This window comes from Theobroma cacao, chromosome 2 (assembly GCF_053813885.1).
Source record: "Theobroma cacao isolate CCN51 chromosome 2, ASM5381388v1, whole genome shotgun sequence".
NCBI classification, from domain to species: Eukaryota; Viridiplantae; Streptophyta; class Magnoliopsida; order Malvales; family Malvaceae; genus Theobroma; species Theobroma cacao.
Genome location: NC_142640.1, coordinates 34,503,845 through 34,523,437, shown reverse-complemented (window position 1 = coordinate 34,523,437; position 19,593 = coordinate 34,503,845). Strand labels below are relative to the sequence as shown.

The 19,593-nt window shown below is 33.8% G+C and overlaps 2 protein-coding genes and 1 non-coding gene across 3 annotated transcripts; 2 read left to right on the top strand and 1 right to left on the bottom strand.

Annotated features, from left to right (window-relative positions):
• The first annotated feature begins 4,365 nt into the window (after window positions 1-4,365).
• On the top strand, window positions 4,366-5,892 carry LOC18609203 (membrane-associated kinase regulator). The gene has a single exon (XM_018114707.2). The coding sequence runs from the start codon at window positions 4,790-4,792 to the stop codon at window positions 5,585-5,587; it is 798 nt and encodes a 265-aa protein (XP_017970196.1). The 5' UTR covers window positions 4,366-4,789; the 3' UTR covers window positions 5,588-5,892.
• Window positions 5,893-8,512: 2,620 nt separating this feature from the next.
• TRNAY-GUA (transfer RNA tyrosine (anticodon GUA)) lies at window positions 8,513-8,600 on the top strand. Its single transcript is given in 2 exon segments — window positions 8,513-8,549; window positions 8,565-8,600. It is a non-coding gene; the product is annotated as a tRNA-Tyr (tRNA).
• Window positions 8,601-10,528: 1,928 nt separating this feature from the next.
• LOC18609201 (uncharacterized) lies at window positions 10,529-12,478 on the bottom strand. Its single transcript, XM_007044219.3, has 3 exons — window positions 11,353-12,478; window positions 11,176-11,253; window positions 10,529-10,890 (listed from the first exon to the last, which is right to left on the bottom strand). The coding sequence occupies exons 1-3, from the start codon at window positions 12,205-12,207 to the stop codon at window positions 10,885-10,887; spliced, it is 939 nt and encodes a 312-aa protein (XP_007044281.3). The 5' UTR covers window positions 12,208-12,478; the 3' UTR covers window positions 10,529-10,884.
• Between the last annotated feature and the right edge of the window lie 7,115 nt (window positions 12,479-19,593).

Genomic DNA, 19,593 nt, shown 5'->3' with positions numbered 1-19,593 from the left:
TGGCCATATAAATACTAAGTTTCAAGGAGTAAAAGAAATCTGAATTGGCCTTGGTGAAGCTTGAGAGAACCGGCCATTAAGAGAGGAAAAGAAAGAAGAAAGTGTTTTTGAGAGCTCCACCCGAAAGGAAGAAAAGAGAAAGAAAAGAGAGGAAACTGAGGAAGGCTCAGGTTGTGAAGATTCAAGGGAACTGTGGGTTCCTTGCTCCTTATTGTTGAGTTTAGCATCTCATCACCCAAAAAGGAGTTTTCAACATGTAAGAAAGGAACTAATTTGTTGAGCTTGAGGAGAGAGGAAAGCTTGGTTCCAAAGTTCCAAGAGAAAGAAGGGTAAGCATTGTGGTTTTGATTTGATTATGTTTTGACAATTGGATGGTAACCATAAGACATGTTTTGTGGCAGCAAGATCTTCAAGGAATCAAAGGACTGGATGCATGCATGTTGATTGTACACGGGTATATGGTGACTTGATACAAAGAAATGATGGGTAAGTGTTCTTGACCTTGAATTTCATGAATGGAAAGAAAGATAGGACATTTGTTGATGATTTGTGTTTGTGGCAGCAATGGTGAACAATGTTATGAGGAGATATTGAATTGCATGTAGAGTTCAAAGTGATTTGGAAGGTAAGCACGCAATGTGGGTATGTTATGGCACAATAGGTTCGGCTAGTTGAAAGTTAGTGTTTGCAGGTTAGAGTATTTATAAGAATAAAGACGAACAATGTGGATATTGATTAAGGGTTCTTGGTTAAGATGCTGCCCATATATAATTGTGCATGTGCATGAAATTGAAAATAATGGGTGAGGTCGGTTATAGTGAAAAAAATAATTATTTGAAATGTGAAGAGTTCTTGAAAATGAAAGGAACTAAGAATGTGGTACATGGGGCAACAAATGTGAGCTAAATTGGAATGATAAATACTAAGTATATTAAGCTTGATTTATTGCTAGGAAGTGTGCAAGTGAAAAAGGATTACCACAATGATTAACTTAAAAAAGGAAACCGGTGACCGGCAAGCTAATTTAACTTAAAACGTAACCGGATAAGTGGCAAAGTAATATCCCGCCATTTTAATGGTAATTGCATATGTTGTCATGTTCAAAAATTTATTTTTTCAAATATATGTATATTGTCTTCAAAACATTGCTAAACTTTTATAGTTTAGCTCTATTTACATGTGGTTTAAATTTTCTAAAGTTCATGTGGTTCTTAGTTCCCATAGTATGTACCATACATGTTTGTAGGTATTTTATCAAACATTTGATATGGCTCTATGTATGAATTTGACTAAAACTTGCAGAGGATCCTAATGGAATTTAGAGGTGCACTTTTTGAAACTTTTAAAATTTTGTATCCAAACTCAAATAGATTTTCTAATCTCCATTGGCGAACTTACAGTCACAGAAGCTGCCCATTTAACCTAGTAGTTATATAGTTCTCAAACTTACTTGAATTTGAAAGTTCCTAGATAGGAGGTCATCTACGTGTCAAAAGTATGACAAATGAACTTTCCTTGAGTGTAAAGCAAAATAATGGCCACTGGGATCAGTACGAAGGCTAAAAAATTACTAGTTTCCTATTGGATTACATTTATGATTAGTTATCTGTTGTGCAAGTAAATTGTTATTACCTCTCTACAATTCACACTAAGAATGAAACAAGCCTTTCTATGACACAGGGTAAAGCTAATGCTGTGAATGGTTGGACTTTGACATTATTATTAGCTATTGTATCAAAACTTTGGTGCAGAAGATTTTGTAGCCAGATTCCTGTTATCAAATTTTCTCTTTCATAAAAATCTTGCTTTCAGTTTTCTTTATCACTACTTTGCTATTTTAACTGTGTAATTGCGCCTCTCTTCAATAGCAACAATTACTAGATAATCTAATTAGGAATAAAATAAAGGAGGCATCCCTTTTGTTAAGGTTTTTTTTATCACCAACATAGCTTTTTCAATCTTTATGGTTTTAATCCTAATCCTCACTGTGTTATTGGTGGATGGTGTATTAAATTTAGGACTAGCATGCTTTGGTTTCCTTGACAAAAATGATTCCATAATACATGTAATTTTTTTGAACTTTCATCTTGTTTTTCAAAACAGCTTGCTCATTGATTTGTAGGAACAATTTGTTTACGTTTTGTAATAAATGTTCTTTGTAGATATGTCAAATATTAATTAGCAAGACTTTTTTTTTTTGGACAACATCTTGCTCATTGAGAATGCAGAACAATATTTGTACATATTATGATAGTTTTTGTGTATTTATTGACAAATTGTGCATATATCAAATATTAATTAGCAAGATTAAATTAATAACAGCTTTTGCAATTCTTATCAATAATTCATAATTTTTAACATTTAAGTGTTTATAAAATTGGAACAATTTGTTTACGTTTTGTAATAAATGTTCTTTGTAGATATGTCAAATATTAATTAGCAAGACTTTTTTTTTTTTGGACAACATCTTGCTCATTGAGAATGCAGAACAATATTTGTACATATTATGATAGTTTTTGTGTATTTATTGACAAATTGTGCATATATCAAATATTAATTAGCAAGATTAAATTAATAACAGCTTTTGCAATTCTTATCAATAATTCATAATTTTTAACATTTAAGTGTTTATAAAATTTTGTAAACCCGTTGCGTAGTGTGGGTTTTTTTCTAGTTGTTAAGAAAAGCTATTGCTCTTTGCTTCTTTCAAAGATAATAAAAAAAATAAGATATATGGAATTTTGGTTTCTAAATTTAACACAAACCCAACACCCAGGGTGATTCAATTGAAGCATGATGCAGCATTGAATTATAAAAGCGTGAACAATGGAATCAAACAGTGGATATTTGAATACAAATGGCATCCGCGTATGTATGTACTGAGTACTGATAATGTTAGCATCAGAAGAGTAATAAGTGAAATCCCCTGGGAGATGCCAATTGGACAATGTGTAACATAACATGTAACATGTGACGAGGGATGAGACGACTTCAACAGACTTTCTGACAGCCCTTCCTACATGTCCCTCCCTCCCTTCACCCCCTGTTAGATCTCTACATTTCTTTATAATTTTCGCCCACGTTTGCCCACCTGGCAAGCTGCATCGTATACCTGTATCGATATATAACAAAATTTTTACATTTTAATTAAGGGTAATACCAAAATGTCCAATGATTTCAGTTGGGGTTTCGGTCCCATTAGTCACAATAGCAGACATTGGTAACTTTTTCCCAACTCACAATGTAGTTTTTTCTTCGTGTCAGCTCAGAATGTCATCATGATCCAAAGAATCGAACACCTTAGCATTTCTCTTCGATTAATCTTGTAAAAGGTAATTACAATGCGAGAATATTTAATACCTAGGAAAACATGTGATAGAATAGCCATGCTGAACAAGGGATAAAATAACTCTCATCTGATCTCAATTGAAGCTTGAATGTCATAAAGAGTCTCACATTTGTCTTGAGCTTTAACAGAAAGATATATCTTTTTAACTCTTATAAACATAGAAATTTCCTTCCTAAGAGAGATGCTTGCAGTGATTATTGAGTGAATAACCCCTGATTCAATAGTTATGTATATTTCAATTATTTGATTTTTATCGTTTACATACAACACATATCAGAATTATTCCACATGTACAGACACAAATGGGTGTTGGGCAAAAGGATGATTAAAGATTAGACAATGGAACTATGTCGGCGTCGGGCATGAGTTTTGCCTGAAGATTCCAATTGTTGATTGTTTGGTAATGTTTGAGAGACACATCCATTTGTTATCCCATACATAGCTTGTTCCCCTTGTCTTTTGCCCTAGCTTTAGGCTATCATGTCCTTATGTCTTCTTAAGCTTTGTGTTAAAAGAAAAAATTGTTCCAAATTGAGGCACTAGGTTGCACTGGTACGAAGCATTTCAACAACAATACCCTGTATCCAAGGATATAATTTTGGGTAAGTCCATTGTTTTCCAACGCTGATATGGACCCTACACCGCGTGCCATATAAATGTTAGACCTATCAATTATCAACCTTGTGTCTCCACCAATTAAACAACTTGGAAGTTCTTGCAATATGGGGTTGAATTTCCTTGAAATTTTCCTCTAAAATGAAAAGTAACAAAGAAATTCCAGAGGTGATTCTTTAGATCTAATATATATGTACATGCATATTGTTATGTAGATCAGATCCATAATCATCCAAGCTTATGGTAAATCATATTTGAGTTATTTGTTATGCTGTGATTAGACGGTGACCGCCAAATTATTCTCTTAAATTGATTCTTTCTCCCCTTGGACAAAAGTTTGGGTTAGACAGTGAAATCCAAACAATTATAAGGTAAAGGTGTCTCTCAATCTTAAGAGGTTCCATTCCTAAAGTAAAAGTTTCATTGGAAACCCACCTAGAGAAGATCCTTTTCTAGCCTTTCGGTGCTTAAATTCAACAACTTTCATTCCTTTTTATTCCTTTCTTTTCTCTCTGTTAAACTTGGAACAATGGAATCAATTGTTTCTCTGCCTCAATCTGCATAATTGATCTCCCAATGTTGGTAGATGCTGTTTGCTACATAGACAGAAAAGAAAAAGCTAAAGCCTGCAATTGCTGACTTGGTATCCCCTATAATCCTATTCTCTCTCTCTCTTTTTCCCCCAAAATCCATATCTACTACTACATTGAATAACGTAGTCTCGTGTTAGTTGAGGTTTTTTGAAACTTTTGCCCGCTCTCTGGGGAGGGAAACTCCAGCTCAAACATGTTTCTAAGCTTCAGGTAACACTTCTCCCTTGTGACTATGGCAATTGAAGTTTGCTCAGAGATTTCAAGCGCAGGAATCAGCCCAAGAATTTCGTTTTCTCATGATCTCAACCAAAAAGATGATGCAGAATCCATTGAAGAACATCACCAACAGAGACTGGACACATCGCTCTTGGATTCCGGTTCGGATTTCGATTTCTGCTTTGGCAATAGTTTTGTGCAGGAATTGCCCTCAGCTGATGAGCTCTTTTCCAATGGCAAGATTCTACCAATTGAAATCAAGAAAAAACCTCTACTTGTTGCAAAGCATGTTCATCGTCAATCTCAGCCTGTTCCTTCTCCTCCTCGGCAGACAACAACAGACAACTCCGGGAAGAAAAGATTGAAAGAATTTTTATCCATGAGTATCGACGCAGATGACAAGCCTGCATCCAAATCTTTCTGGCAGTTCAAGAGAAGCAGTAGCCTCAATTGCGAAAGTACTCGAAGCAAAAGCCTAATCCGATCGCTACAGTTTCTTTCGCGCAGCAATTCAACTGGCTCAGCTCCAAATCCAAAATCAACAATGCTTTCAAAAGAAACCCAGAAGCAGCATTTGCAGAAGCAACCATCTTTGTCAAGAAAATCATCAGTATCAAGTTCTTCTGGTGCATTTTATACATACAGTTCTACACAAAAGCCTCCACTAAAGAAGAATTGTGGAGCATATGGAAATGGAGTTCGAGTAAGTCCTGTTCTGAATCTTCCACAACCATTCATTTCCAATGCAACTGTGAGTTTTTTTGGGTTTGGTTCACTCTTCTGTAACGGTAAGGTTAAAAAGAAGAAAAGATGAATTTTCAGTTCTTAGCTCCAAAAGACTGAAAGGTTCAAAGTACAGTTGGGATTTAGCTGTCCATGAATTAGCATGTGATTAGCATATCTGTAAATTGAAAGAAGAAAAATTTAGTATAGAAAAAGATTAGATCTTATCAAAGTACATGAGCTATCCGATTTACCTTTTTTGAGAGTGAAAACAACAGTGAAACAATTGATGAAATGGATGCTCAGTTTCGATGCATATCATCATTGTTATGGAGTTAGCAGACAGGTAAACATGGTATTTCTCTTTCATGGCTATCCATGCTCACTTCTTTCCCATCTTTTGATTCTTTTCTTTATCTTCTTTTTCAATCAATAAGTTATTAGATGTGGCTATCCTTGGCTCTCTTCAACTGTGATTGAGCCTTCCTTTTGTTTGTTTGCTTGATTGAAAATACTATTAAAGTAATTAAATTGGGCATTTGGGTCCAAGAGGGACCATGTTTTGGTGTCTTTTTGTTCTATCTTAGTTTAAGACAGAACAGTTCCTAATGAATTGGCTTTACAAAAACAAGTGATGGTTAAGGGGCCCCCTTAAACTTACTTTTCCTCTGCTTTATCTTTAACATGGTCTTATTAATAAGGTCCTCGGTGCTGGGCTGCTGGCTTGACTTGATCACAGCTACCCTAGCTAACATGGCCCATGCCTTGCTTGTGATCTGATGTGATGCTCAAAACCATTCTGGTTATTCAAGGATTTGGTAATTATTTCTTCAATTTTTCCAAACAAAGATTTTGATTAGATGTAAAATCAAAGACCCAGCTATTCATTGTCTCTTCTAAATTAGTTGTTTATAATTAGATTTTTTTTTTCTTTTGCAAAAAATGAAATTCAAACTCAAACTCAAAACCTTTAAGTAAGGACTTAAGAATATGTCTTGAAAATTTAATATTATAAATTAGTAGTATTTGTGAATAGTTAAAATGATGATATAAACCTATTCAGTCAACCTCAAAAAAAATTATAGTTTTTTTTCATAAATTAGAGAGGAGGTGATGTTGATTGTAATCTCAAGTGTTGATAATACATTATCGAAATTTTATTTTAGCCAAATGACAAATTTACAAATTCACTCATGAATATTTAGCTTACTAGTTGGTGCATCTATTTTTTACTTGAAAAAGTTAAGTTAAAATCTCCTTTTTCTCTAATCTCAAATATATATATATTTATTACAAGTCATTTTTTTTCAAAATAATTGACATCAAATTTAAACCTCTAACTAAAATATAATAAAAGAATTAGGTTTAAGTCTTATTATATGAGAACTGATCCAAATTACTTTATTTTAATCATATCACAAATTTGATTATTGGTTTAATAGGTTGACTATGATCAGTGGCATAGTCAAGATTTCACGTTTGGAAGCGAAGGTAATATCTATAAAACAGTCATACTAAAAGTTAAATGTTTGACAAAAACATAAAGTAACTTAGATGGAAAAATTTCATATGAAAATTACACAAATAACTCCAACTACATGCTAAGTATATAATAAAGACATTTTTTAATAAATATTGCATGCTAAAATTGAGCGTCTTTAATTGAGTTCAACAATTTTTCATAAGGTTGAACGCATCTATCACTGAATCAATGTCAAAACCTTGAATAATTTTATTTTCAATGAAAATATTCAACAAATTTCTAAGAAAATTATCTAATATTTTATTATAAGTCTCGTTCTTAACAAGTTTCACAAGTAGAAAATGAACGCTCTGATGTTACAATGGAAATTGAAACAGTCAAGACAAGTCAGATCAATTTGTCAATAAAGAAGTAAACTTTTGATATTCTCGTTTTCTTTAACACTTAACACAACTCAAAAAATGTAGATAAATTTTTCAAAACCTAATTATGAATAATGTCAAGTTTGAATAGATTTAATTGATAACTTAGATGTATCTTATCAAGCTCAGTAAAATCATCATCATAATATTTATTTGCAAGATTGCAATTTCAATAACAAACGATTCGAAATCATTCTAAGGACCCAAATATGTGCCAAAAGTAAATAAACCAAACTTACCAATTATCATGACATGAAAATTAAATTATTGGCCAAAATTTTATTACACAGAAAATGCTCATGGCAAGTAAAAAAATGTAAAAAAAATGACTTTTTGTTTCTATTTAATAAAAAGAAAAGAGAACAAGAGGTGGTAGTTGTGAGGTTTTGGAGAAGAAGAGTTCGAAAATAATTCTATTGCGATAGGTTTTATTTTAATCCTAAGTATATTAAAATTAATTGTTGACTAATTGTTAGGCATCTCACCAAACAAAAAATTATTGAAAGGACAAAATTATAAAATTCTAAAAAAATAAAAATATATGATAAAAATTTTAAAGTTTTTGTAAAGATAAAATTTTAAAATTTTAAAAAATAAAAATATATTTTAAAAAATTTTAAAATTTTTAAGGGGGCATGGCTTACTAGCCCCCTTTCCTTTGCCTCTAACTAGGATACAATGATTGTAACATAATATTGAAAAATGTTTGATTCCGATTGTAATTTTACCACTAATTTCATAAAAAAGAAAAACTTAAATCTATAATTTTCTAATCTATAAGCTTTTTAAAGTTTCCAATAAAATTGAGTCTGCATAATTTAATTGGTATTTTGACTATGTTTGTGCCCATTATGGGCATTTCATGGCACTTTATTTTAATTTATATATGATTATTTTTTGGTCTACAAGGAAAGAAAAAAAAAGTAGAAGAGGGGAAGTGGAGGAAAGGTGTTACTATCTCACATCACTTAGAGATGAAGAAAGAAGGAGATAAAAGAGAAACAAAATGGGGCAGGGAAGGTGATCGACCACGAGATTGATAGCGGAGAGCCCAGACTGCCACTATATGAAAATGAAGAAGTAAATATTACTGGAACCGACTTGCAGTGAACCGACCTTAGCTCAGTTGGTAGAGCGAAGCACTGTAGTGGTTAATTGCTGAAATCCTTAGGTCGCTGGTTCGAATCCGGCAGGTCGGATTTGCTTTTTTTTTTGTAACTAATGATATGATATGGTTTTCTTTCGTAATTTTGGGTCACATCTTATCCGAAAAGGGTTGTCGAAAGAAGCCCAAAAGGGTAAAAAAGGAAATATATTCATTTCTGGGTGGGCTTATTGGAGAGGACTCCTAGGTTGGATTTAGGGGGAATGCCTTGTGAGATGCATATTTGCGCTGCTGAAATTGGCCCTGTCAGCTCCACTCCATTAGTCTTTACTCGTGTTTTTTCCTTCGGTTTTTTGCTGGAATAAGATCAATTGAATACGTTGAGTTCCCCGAAGGCAGCAATAGGGCAGACCACAAGCAACTCTATTTACAATGTGGGTGGAACAAACCTGGATAGTAGAGTGGGAGACCACACGCCTGTCCCCAGCCCAGGTATCTTCTTTCTCGATCCAATGCATTGAAACCCAAGTAATCCTTCTCTTTATCAAACCACCCTCATTGGAATCAGGTCAGCATGGAACACTCGATGACTCAAACCGTATGAAATGATGATTAACCCAAAATTAATCCTCCTTCACTTTTTCACTTCCAAATTGGGATTCTAGCAGCCCATGCAGTTAGTAATCATTAATCAAATTTCAATGGTCGAGCCATGCCTACCCTCATCCAAGTACTTTATTGTATGAAAATTGATGTAACACGTGCTCAAACCCATTGTTTAATTACCAGAAATGTAATAAAAAGGAATTCCTTAAACATGAAGGTTGTAAGTACGACAGGTAACTCCCGTCTGTACAATTCTATACGTCCATGGTCAAATCGTCAACGCCTGCGACTAGAACCTCTAAATCTCAAATAAGGTCCACCTCTTGCAAGAACAAAAAAGGGCGCACCTTGGATCAGGTCAGACAGTAGACACTCGGGGCCTACGTAGACCCTGCAAGGACACGTTTTCATGGTCAATTTGCTTTGCTGAATCAGAGAGCAGCCTTTGGCGGTAGCCCTAACCATGTCAACCATTTTCATATCTAGTTATTCTAGTCCCTACAAAACCAATATCATTTAACCGAACAAGGAACGAAGCATCCCACTTCTGATACCAACACCATTTGGAGAACAACCACGTGTTCACTGTTTTGGCTTTAAAAAAAGTAGTACAAAACAGCTGCAAAAAGCATGGCACTAAAGGACCCAACTATTCCCTTCCAGTTATGCTAGAAGCTTGCACCGCTACCAATAGTGTACCGATGTCTTCGTAGATACCAACATTCGTTTGTCTACATGGGAAATTCACAAGGGCTACCACAATCCAATGAATAGACAAATAGTTTAATGTTTCCCATTTAGCTTTTGGAATCCAAACAGTGCATAAGTCTAAAAAATTTAATCCAATTTTGAATAGCACTGATCATAACAGGAGAATTAGCTTTGCACACTGTTAAAAACGAAAGTAACTTGCAGCTTCTGTCAATATGGTAACAGTTACATCCAGAGAATTGGCAACAGAAAAGCGGTTTGATGATGATGCAAACCACAAGCATAGCCAGTAGAATTCACATGCATACGGAGCAAGTGTATAGTTTTGTAACCATAGCAACCACAACAGGGCAGGCAATCTGTAGGTTCCAGTCAATAATGTTGGTTCTTTCCTAATTATCTAGTATCCCCTCATCTATTGAAACAAAGAAGCACGAGTCACAAACGAAAAACTAAGCTTACAAGAAAGCAACAAGAGTAACCTACTCTGAGATAAATTCATATAGCATGAGTTTGAAGCACTTGAGGCTGAAACCATATTCTTACTATCAGTTGTTCCTCATCCTCGCAAGCAACAATGCACTTGAAATTTTCTTACTTGTTTCAGTAGAATGCCAATGAACACTATAACTGAAAATACTAGGAATGTACTTGCTGAGCATCTCCTACTCAATGGTCTATTGTGAAGTTTAGCAAGACGATGCAGAACCGAAAGATAGAGACTAAATTTTATTCAATGAATTGATATCAGAAAACCAAGCTCATAGAAGAACCATTCCCTTATATCTATTAAAGATGCACTTGACATCTTACTTTATACAAGATTATTCAGCTTGAGAGAAATAAAAAATGAATGAAGATTATAATAAAACAAAAATTAGTAATTCAAAGCAACTGAACCTACACCAGAAAGTCATAGGGAAATTCAACATTTTTATGAAATTCCCATTTCATAAAGGGCTGGTACCTCTGTATAGCACTAGTTATGGTCACAAAATTACCATCAGTCAGCAAACAGAAGCCTCTGAAACTTTTCCTGCAGCTTGTTGCCATTCCCGTTACTACCTCTGCAGAAAGTCAATTATCAACAAATCAAGCTCACAAATTGATGATTCAATCATAATACGGAGATCTTAATTAGAGCAACAAGCTCAAAGCAGCTGAAGAGAAAAAAAATTTCATTTGTTTGGTTGCGGAGAAAGGGTCAGAAACAGAGAGGGAAAAAGGTGGGAAATTTTTGAATTTCACATTCGTCTTTCCTTGGTGATTGCTTCTGATTTGTTAAAATTTAAAAGACATTAATTCAAGAATTCAAAAGAGAACAAATTAGAAAATGAAGATAGCAAATTTACCTTGCCGTTTTGAACCAACTCCGGCACCTTGTAAGAATCCACCGTCACCTCCGTCAGCCACAATCCAGGAAACAACGACTACAACCGCAGCCGAAAAACCAACAAAAATTTAATAATGAAAAACGCCAAAACAATCGGAAAAAACAATGCCGGAAAAATCAAAAACATAAAACTTACATCCAATTGATTCTGAACGTAACGTGGCCGTTTCTTTGGCCTCCTCAAAGGGCGGTGCCCGGCCATCACCATGAAATCCTCCTCGATCTCTTTCTTCGATAGCGACACCGAGAATTTCGGTCGTGGCCTTTTCTTCTCAGCCGCCGCCGCCGCCACCGTCGCCGATGCCACCGATGATCCTCTGTCCCTTACTCTCGGTGAATTAATAACCTCATTCTTCATCGGAGAATTATAATTGTTGTTTGTTCCTCCTCCGTCAATCGGAGCCTTACACGCGGCACGCCTAGTCCTGAGATTCCACGGCCTAGCCTCCACTGCTACTGCAGGCGATTCTTCTATCTCTTTCTCTTTCATTTTCCGTTTAGGCTCTTCAAATTCATCCTCATCGTCGTCGACATCATCATCGTCGGACACTTCGTCTCTAAAAATCTCATCTTTAATCTTATCCGCCGCCGTTTTAAGATCCTTCATGATCTTCTCCCTAACTGCCTTGATCCCCTCCGCCGCCTCTCCCTCGGATATCCTTAATCGCCGTTCCCTTCCATAATCGTTGTTCTTGTCGTTGCTTGGAGACGACTCCGATTCCCTCAGCCGCGTTGCACCAACGATCATACTCTCATATTTGGAAGGCGGAGATCGGCGCCTCTGAAACACATGACGATGACGGTGACGACGATGATGATCAACGGCGGCGGAGGAGGAATCGGTGGCGGTTGAAGCATCATCAAGTTTCACACACCTGAGATACCTCTGGTTGCCCCACTTCAAACAAGGCAGCTTGAAATTGTGAAGAGGCTTTGATCTCTCGGGTCCCATCGCCATCTCTCCCCCACCAGAATACACCATTGATCGCATCCAAAACACAGAGCGAGCTCAATCTTTAAACCAAAACAAAAAACAACCCTTTCTTTCAATTCCCTCTGAAATTATAATTTCCTTTATTTTTTCTTCTCTTCCCGTTGGCAATGGGGATTTCTTGTTTGCTATGCCAATCGCCGGGAACGCTTTCAGAGTTGCCTCCTTTTCTTTTCTCTTATGATATGGGAGTAAGGGACGGGCGAGGGCGGTTTTAACGTTCGGGTTAGGAGATTTCGAAGGGGTGCTTCCGTAATTTCATTGTTCGGTGAAGGGCTTCCTGCTATAGTGCGCGTAGGTGTATAGATTAGCGGGATTTGGGTTTTCCCGGGTGATACGTCGTTTTTGAGTTATGGTTGGCGTAACCACCGTTTGATAAAATGCACGTTTGTTTTATCTCTTCTTATAGCCGTTGATTTTTTCGAAAAAGGAAAAGTGAAGATGGAAATTATTATAATTTGCTGTGTGACAAATGACAATGTCAATGTGGCTTGAAAAAATTTCATACCTAGAGAGGTGGTTTTTGTTGAACATATATTTCCTTATTCCATAACATATAATTTTGATCTGAAGAACTATGTCCACGTTTCATGTATTTCTCTTCTAATTCTTCAACCATGGTATGTTTTCAATAAGCATGTTTAGCAGCTTGGTGATTGGAAGTAGGTTTATGAATATGGCCTAGGGGTGTGGTGAAGGCTCTATGGCGAGTTAAAAGTTGAGAGTAAAAAAGGTATTTGTGGATAGGATATGCTGTGACATATTTCGTATTTGTGTTGGGTAATTCACATGTTGATCGCATTATTTCTATAATATATATTTTAAATTTTGTTTAAAAAAAATTTAAATATTTGATTTAATTTAATAATTCAATTTTATTAAAAATTTTATTTTTGAAAAAACAAATTTAAGTTTATTCAATTTTATTTTTATTTTTAAGTTGAAAATATTAACTTTTTATAATTTATAATTAAAACTTAAACATTTTTTAAATTTATTTTAATTTTTTCTTTTAATTTTAATTTCATTTTATTTTAGTAAGAAAAGGAGAGAGGCAATGAGTAGAGAGAACAAAATTGTAGAAAATGAATAAATTGCATTTTATATACTATAGTAATTCTTAAAATTATCAAAAGGCATTTTTATCCAATATTTATTTTTACTCTATTCCTTGTCTTTTGGAATAGCAAATACTAAAGGGCCTTGATATTAGCTATTCCCCCATCTCCATGAATGGTCATTCCTTCTAACCAAATAAGGTGTTAAAGAAGGATTAAGAATGGAAGGAATGACTATTCTATTCTCCCAACCAAACATGTTGTAAGTACTACATAAAATATCCAAATTTTATAAATTCTTAGATTTCTTATACAAACGTAATGTTTTAAATGAGATAATTAGACATAATACTTTAAAAAATTCTTATTCTTTTATGGTGTTCAATCAAACTTTTATATTTTTATTTTGGGTCAAATAGACCCTTAAAACTAACAGATGACTAATTATCGTTAGTCAAAATGCTACATGTCATTTTATGACACATGGTGCTAATGTCTCGAGTCCACATTTTCAACCCACGTAGTGCTGATGTCACGAGCTCATATTTCTAACTCAAAAGATATTTATTAAAGTGAAGGAAGACTCACTTCATCTCTTATTGATGTGGGATTCACGACATTCTACCTCACCTAATTGTGCAACGTCATTATTGCACTGGCTCTTTACTCATAGAGGAGAGAGACCTTACATGCAGTGCTAATGTCACAAGTCCATTTTTCCAACCCACGTCGTGTTGATGTCACGGGCCCATGTTTCCACAAAAAGGAAAGAGACCTTACACATGGTGTTCATGTCACGGGTCCACATCTCTAACCCACGAAATGTTTATGTCACAAGCTCACGTTTCCAACCCAACAGATATGCTTGTTAAGTGAAGGAAGACTCACCTTATCTTTTACTGATGTGGGATCCATAAAATTCTACCTCAGCTAATTATGCAGTGCTCTCTAGCTTTTTACCCATAAAAGATGATGTAGGATCCATGATATTCTACCAATTAAATCCCATTGTGCAATGCCCTCTAGTTCGAGTCTGCTTTAACCTTAATATCTCATGAAAGTCCCACATTAGTAAAAATTTGGGTCTATTCTGTTAGCACTTATCGTGGGCCCACATTTCCAATCTAAAAGACAAATCTATTAAGTGGAAAAAGGTTATTAATTATGTACCAAAGACCTACCCATCTCTTATATTAGTGTAATAAGCTTAATATGATAGTTCCAAGAAAGGGGTGAATTGGAATATTTTTGTAATTTTGAAGATTCCTTCTCAATTTTGACAAAATAGAATTTTCTTAAGCCAAATCTTTAATTTGAAAGTAAACAAGACAATTGATTTCTTGTAAAGTAAAATAAGTTGGAAAATACAAATGAAATTTAAAAGAGTAAGAAAGGAAAGAAAAATCAATAGAATAATTTTTAGGGTAAAATACTCCACCTCCAAATTTTAATCTAAATTTCAAGCGGGTCTATTAGTTTTCGAAATAGACATTTCACCCCAAAAAGATATTTTCTGCTAGACATGGTCCAACCGTTAGTGTTTCCATTAGTTTGATTACGTAATAATATTAAAATGAAAATTTTACCCTTTATTAATTTTAATAAAAGAAAGAGCACCAATCAATGCTCCCCTCCCTTGGGAGCACCAGTCGATGCTCCCCTCTCTTAAGGAGCTAGGGAGCACTGATTGGTGCTCTTTATTTTTTTTATTTTTTACAAAAGATATAATAATAATTTTTAAAATTAATAATGAAAAAAAAGCATTTTAGGTTTTTATAATCTCTGTTAACAATGTTTACACTTCAAAAGCGGAATGTCAATTTCAAAAACTAATGAGCGTGGTTGCAATTTTGATTAAAATTTAAGAGTGTGGGGTATTTTACTCTAATTTTTATAGAGGTTCTACCTTTTTGCTTACGTCCTCTCTCTTAAATTCTCTAAGAAGTTTAAAATCCACAATTGAAATGAAGTTCAATACAATGCTTTTTTATAATTAAAGCACAACCACTCTTTTACCTTTTATCTTAATTAAGGTATAAAAACTCAATCTCTACCTTTTCAATTGGTTAAGGTATAACCATTCAAGTGAGTACAATAAAAGATGAAAGTGCAACTGGGATGCCTTTTGAAGGCTAAATTGCAAATTAATTATATCCTCAAAATCCACCCCATCTCTGTGACACTGACGTATCACAGTAGATGGTGACATGATATATTGGTATCCATGACGACATGGCCTTGTGACATTTTATCTTTTACCTTAATCGTCATGTGATATAAAAAATGAAAAGTGACATTTTGACTAATATTCGTTAATAATAAGAGTCTATTTGATCCATAATAAAAAGTATAAGAGCTTGATTGAAAACAATAGAAGAATAAAAGTTCATTTAGATTTTCTTAAATAGTTCAAGAGTTTTTAAAAATATTTTGTCTTAAAATTTAAATGTTTTTAATTAATTCAATTGCTGTTTAATTATTTTTTTCTTAAAATTTTACTTGAAAAACTTATAAATACACTAGTTCTAGAATCCGAAGTTTACTAATACTGGAATGGCATGAAACTCATAGATAACAATTATCATACGTAGAGAAAAATAAAAATTTTAAACATACCATGCCATGCCGCCACTAATGGAGCACATTAGTGATTTTAATACAAAGAAAATTTAAAAAGAGTAATAAAAAAATATTACCTAGCCAAGTGATGTCATAATCACGATGACAAATCCTCTTGATTGAGAGAATATATGGCACTACTCTTATTTCTACTCAAGTCTATGTACATTACAAAGGGAGGAAAAACCTAAGCCACCCAAGCATTTGCCTTCTAAGGGTTGCACACATAGTTGCACTCGAACTTTCACAAGAAGGAAGCTTTCTCAACTATACCTTTTATGATAGCAAGGTGGACAACTACTTGTCCTCTCCACACAATCACACTCCTCCTAACCAAATCACAAAATTGGAAAACTATTTTTCAAGTCACTCAAGAAAGTCTGCGGCTAAGCTTTCTTTGTTAGTTTTCTAACGACTAAAAAAACTAACTTTTGTGTTTCACTTGTATTATGAGGAGTAGCTGAAAAGTGATATTTATATCTAAGTTAATTAACTTATTAAATTACAAATAAGGCCTCAATATTATGACCTTTTATAATTGTAGACACTGTAAAAAAATAAAAGTTATAATAAAATTGAATTAACTAAAAATAAACCAAAAAAAAAAAGAGGTACGATTGGCAGGGTGCGGACGCACCGTGCCAGCCACCACCCTCACCCTGCCAGACGGGAAAAATTCGCGTCTGGTAGGGTAGTGGGAGCGTGCCCCTTTCAACCGAGTATAAAGGGGGCACTATAGCACTCATTCGGGGGCTAAAATCTGAAAACAAAAAAAAAATTCCTAGGAATTCCTATCAACCCAAAAACACAGCATCAAAAACATCCTAAGCTTTCTAGCAACCAAAAACAACCACAATCCATAACCAAAAAATCAAAAAAAAAATCCAAAATGCCACCGGTTGGGTTAGTGAGTTGAGGGATTTTTGTTTTTGGATGAAAGGAGAGGAAAGAAATTTTTTAAGATAGATTTTGGATTTTTGGGGGTTTTTGCTGCTGCCAAATAGCAATTTTGGGGAAGGGATTCTGTTGCCGCTAGTCAAAGTAGGAAAGCTTTGGTCTTTTGCGTCGCTGGCACAGTGAAGATCTGGTGAAAGGGCGAAAAGGAGAGGAACGGTGAGTGAAGAGAGGGAGATCTTGGGTGAGAGAGAGCAGAAAAAATAGAAACTGCTAAAGAGAAAGAGAAGTAGCTGGCCACTAGAGAGAGAAAGGGAAGGAAAAAGTGAAGAAAGGATCAAAAAATAGTGGGGGTTCTTAAAGTGCGTCGTATGGGTAGATCTTTCCTTTCCTACCCCATATGGCATACTTTGGAAGAATAGAATTTGCTGGCAATAGAGTAAAAGGTTGATTGGAGTGGGCTGTAGATTTGGAGGAGCTTAGAAAGGTAAAACATTTATCATTTCTCTTAAATTTTTACGGCTTGAGCTTATTCATTTTATTTGTTCCTAGGATGACTGTTTAATCATTTAGGATTAGTACTTCAATATAATGTTCTAAAATCCTTAGGTTTTATTTTTGAGATTTAAGAAAGTAATACAAATAGAGGGATATGTAAATATAAATAATATAAAAAATTTTACATAAGAAAAGGATTTAAATGTAAGAAAATATTTATTAGAGGTATTTAAACTTAGGAAAATAAAGCATATAGCAAAAAAAAAAAATTGTTAAATAAAATATGTTTATAGTGATAGATCTAGAGAGCTAAATATAAAATATAAAAATATAAATGAATGAAATAGATGATAGGCTAAATATATATATATATATAAAGGTTAAGTTAAGTGAAAATTGGAAACTATTGAGATATTGGTGGGGTATCCTTGGGTAAAACCATATAAAGGAGCATGTAAAATATGTATATACATTAGATTATAAAATATATATTTAGTGAATGAGAATAAACAAGGAAGAAACATTTTATGTTAAATAAAAAAATATATAGTTGAGCTAGTCAAATAATTATAATAGGATAGGTATTAGAATTGACCTTAGAAAAATTGAATTTTAAGACACCATAATATTAAATAAGATAAGTAAACAATACCGATGATGAGATGATCGGTCGGGACGCGCGAAGTCGCAATCCCGGGCTCATATTCCCTAGGTTCGAAATCCGAATCAAGGCTCCACCAGTACGATGGGAGGGCCTCGATTTCAAGATCTTGAAATTTTAATAAATAAAGAATTCGACTATACAAAAATTATTCAATAAAAATAATAAATAAATAACAATAGATAAAAAAAATGATGATAAAAATAATAATAATAATTCAAATATATAGTAAATAATTAATTTGTGAAAATGCAATATTTATGACATTAAATAAATAAAAAAATAAAAAATAATAAAAAATCTAAAACAACTAATTTAAAATTAAGCATTAAATCTCAAGTGGCACAAACTATGAATTAATAAATATTATAAAAAAATGTGAAGACAAAGATAAGAAAGAAAAAAAATTAAATATAGATATATAAAATAAGATTTTAGGCTTTAATAAAAGTTTGCTTATGAAAAAATATAATAATAATAAAAATATAAAAATATAAAAAGGATAAGAAATAGTATAATAAAAAAATAAAATAAAATTGTTATTCACTAAAATAACATGGAATCATAAACAATTTATCTAATTATAAAAGGAAAATAAAAGTAACTTAGAATAAAAAATGTAAAGTATGAAAAAATAATAATAAGAAATAAAATAAAAAATATGATAAATAAAATAAAATAAAATAATAATTAAATATAAAAAAAATGACAAAAAAATAGATAATTGCATTAGCATAGCATATATATATGTTGCATATAAATATTTATGTTTCCGAGTTTAAGCCCCGATGATGGGATTTTTCGAGGATCTTGCGAAGGTGAGTATTTCTCGAAAAGTTCCCTAGGTGAAAAGATGTGCTCGGGTCCCACCAGTATGATGGGAGGGCTCGAGAAGCATCTTTAATAATAGGCTTTTGCCCGAATTAGGTTCATTAGGCACAAAAATATTATTTTAAAAAGAAAATGTACGATGACCCCGATGACGGGAATTATTCGTCGAATTTGTGAAGGCGAGTTTCTTGGATAATTCCTTAGGTGAGAGAATACCTCGAGTCCCACCAGTATGATGGGCGGATTCGGGAAAATATCCTCGATAAAAGGTTATTCGTCCGGTATTTTTATCTCACGCCATGCATTCATCTTGCTTCACATTTGCATTCCATTTTAGGATAAATAAGGGATAAAATAAGAGAATCATAACTAAGGAAATATAATAAAAGTCTAATAGAATAATCTAAAAATGGTACCGTTCATGGAACGAAAGTCCCGGGGGTGCTAATCCTTCCCCAGATGTAACCGTACTCCCGAACTTATATATAAAAAAACGTAGACCAGTTTAAGGTTCTTTTCAGTGGGCTTAAAATTAATTTAAGGCTTCATTGATTAGAATCGAGTCAACAGGTGGCCAATCGCACTTAGTAAAAAAGATTGATGGCGACTCCTAATTTTTAATTTTTTAGAGTTTTTCACATCACGTCTGGCGATCGGGTTCCCGGACCCGCACGTTACGACAACTGGCGACTCCACTGGGGACTTCTGAAAGTCGAACCATTAAATAATAATAGGTTATCCAAGGCTTTAAATAATTTGATGTTTCCTTAGTGTTAATGATTGGTTCTGCATATTTTGTTTGGTGCATTCGTTTATTTCGCATTT

Bases quoted from the DNA above. Each gene is read 5' to 3' on its own strand.
- LOC18609203 (XM_018114707.2), top strand. From the start codon at position 4,790: ATGGCAATTGAAGTTTGCTCAGAGATTTCAAGCGCAGGAATCAGCCCA.
- LOC18609201 (XM_007044219.3), bottom strand. From the start codon at position 12,207: ATGCGATCAATGGTGTATTCTGGTGGGGGAGAGATGGCGATGGGACCC. The intron at 11,254-11,352 runs GTAAGTTTTATG...CTGCGGTTGTAG, and splicing joins ACGTTCAGAATCAATTGGAT to TCGTTGTTTCCTGGATTGTG.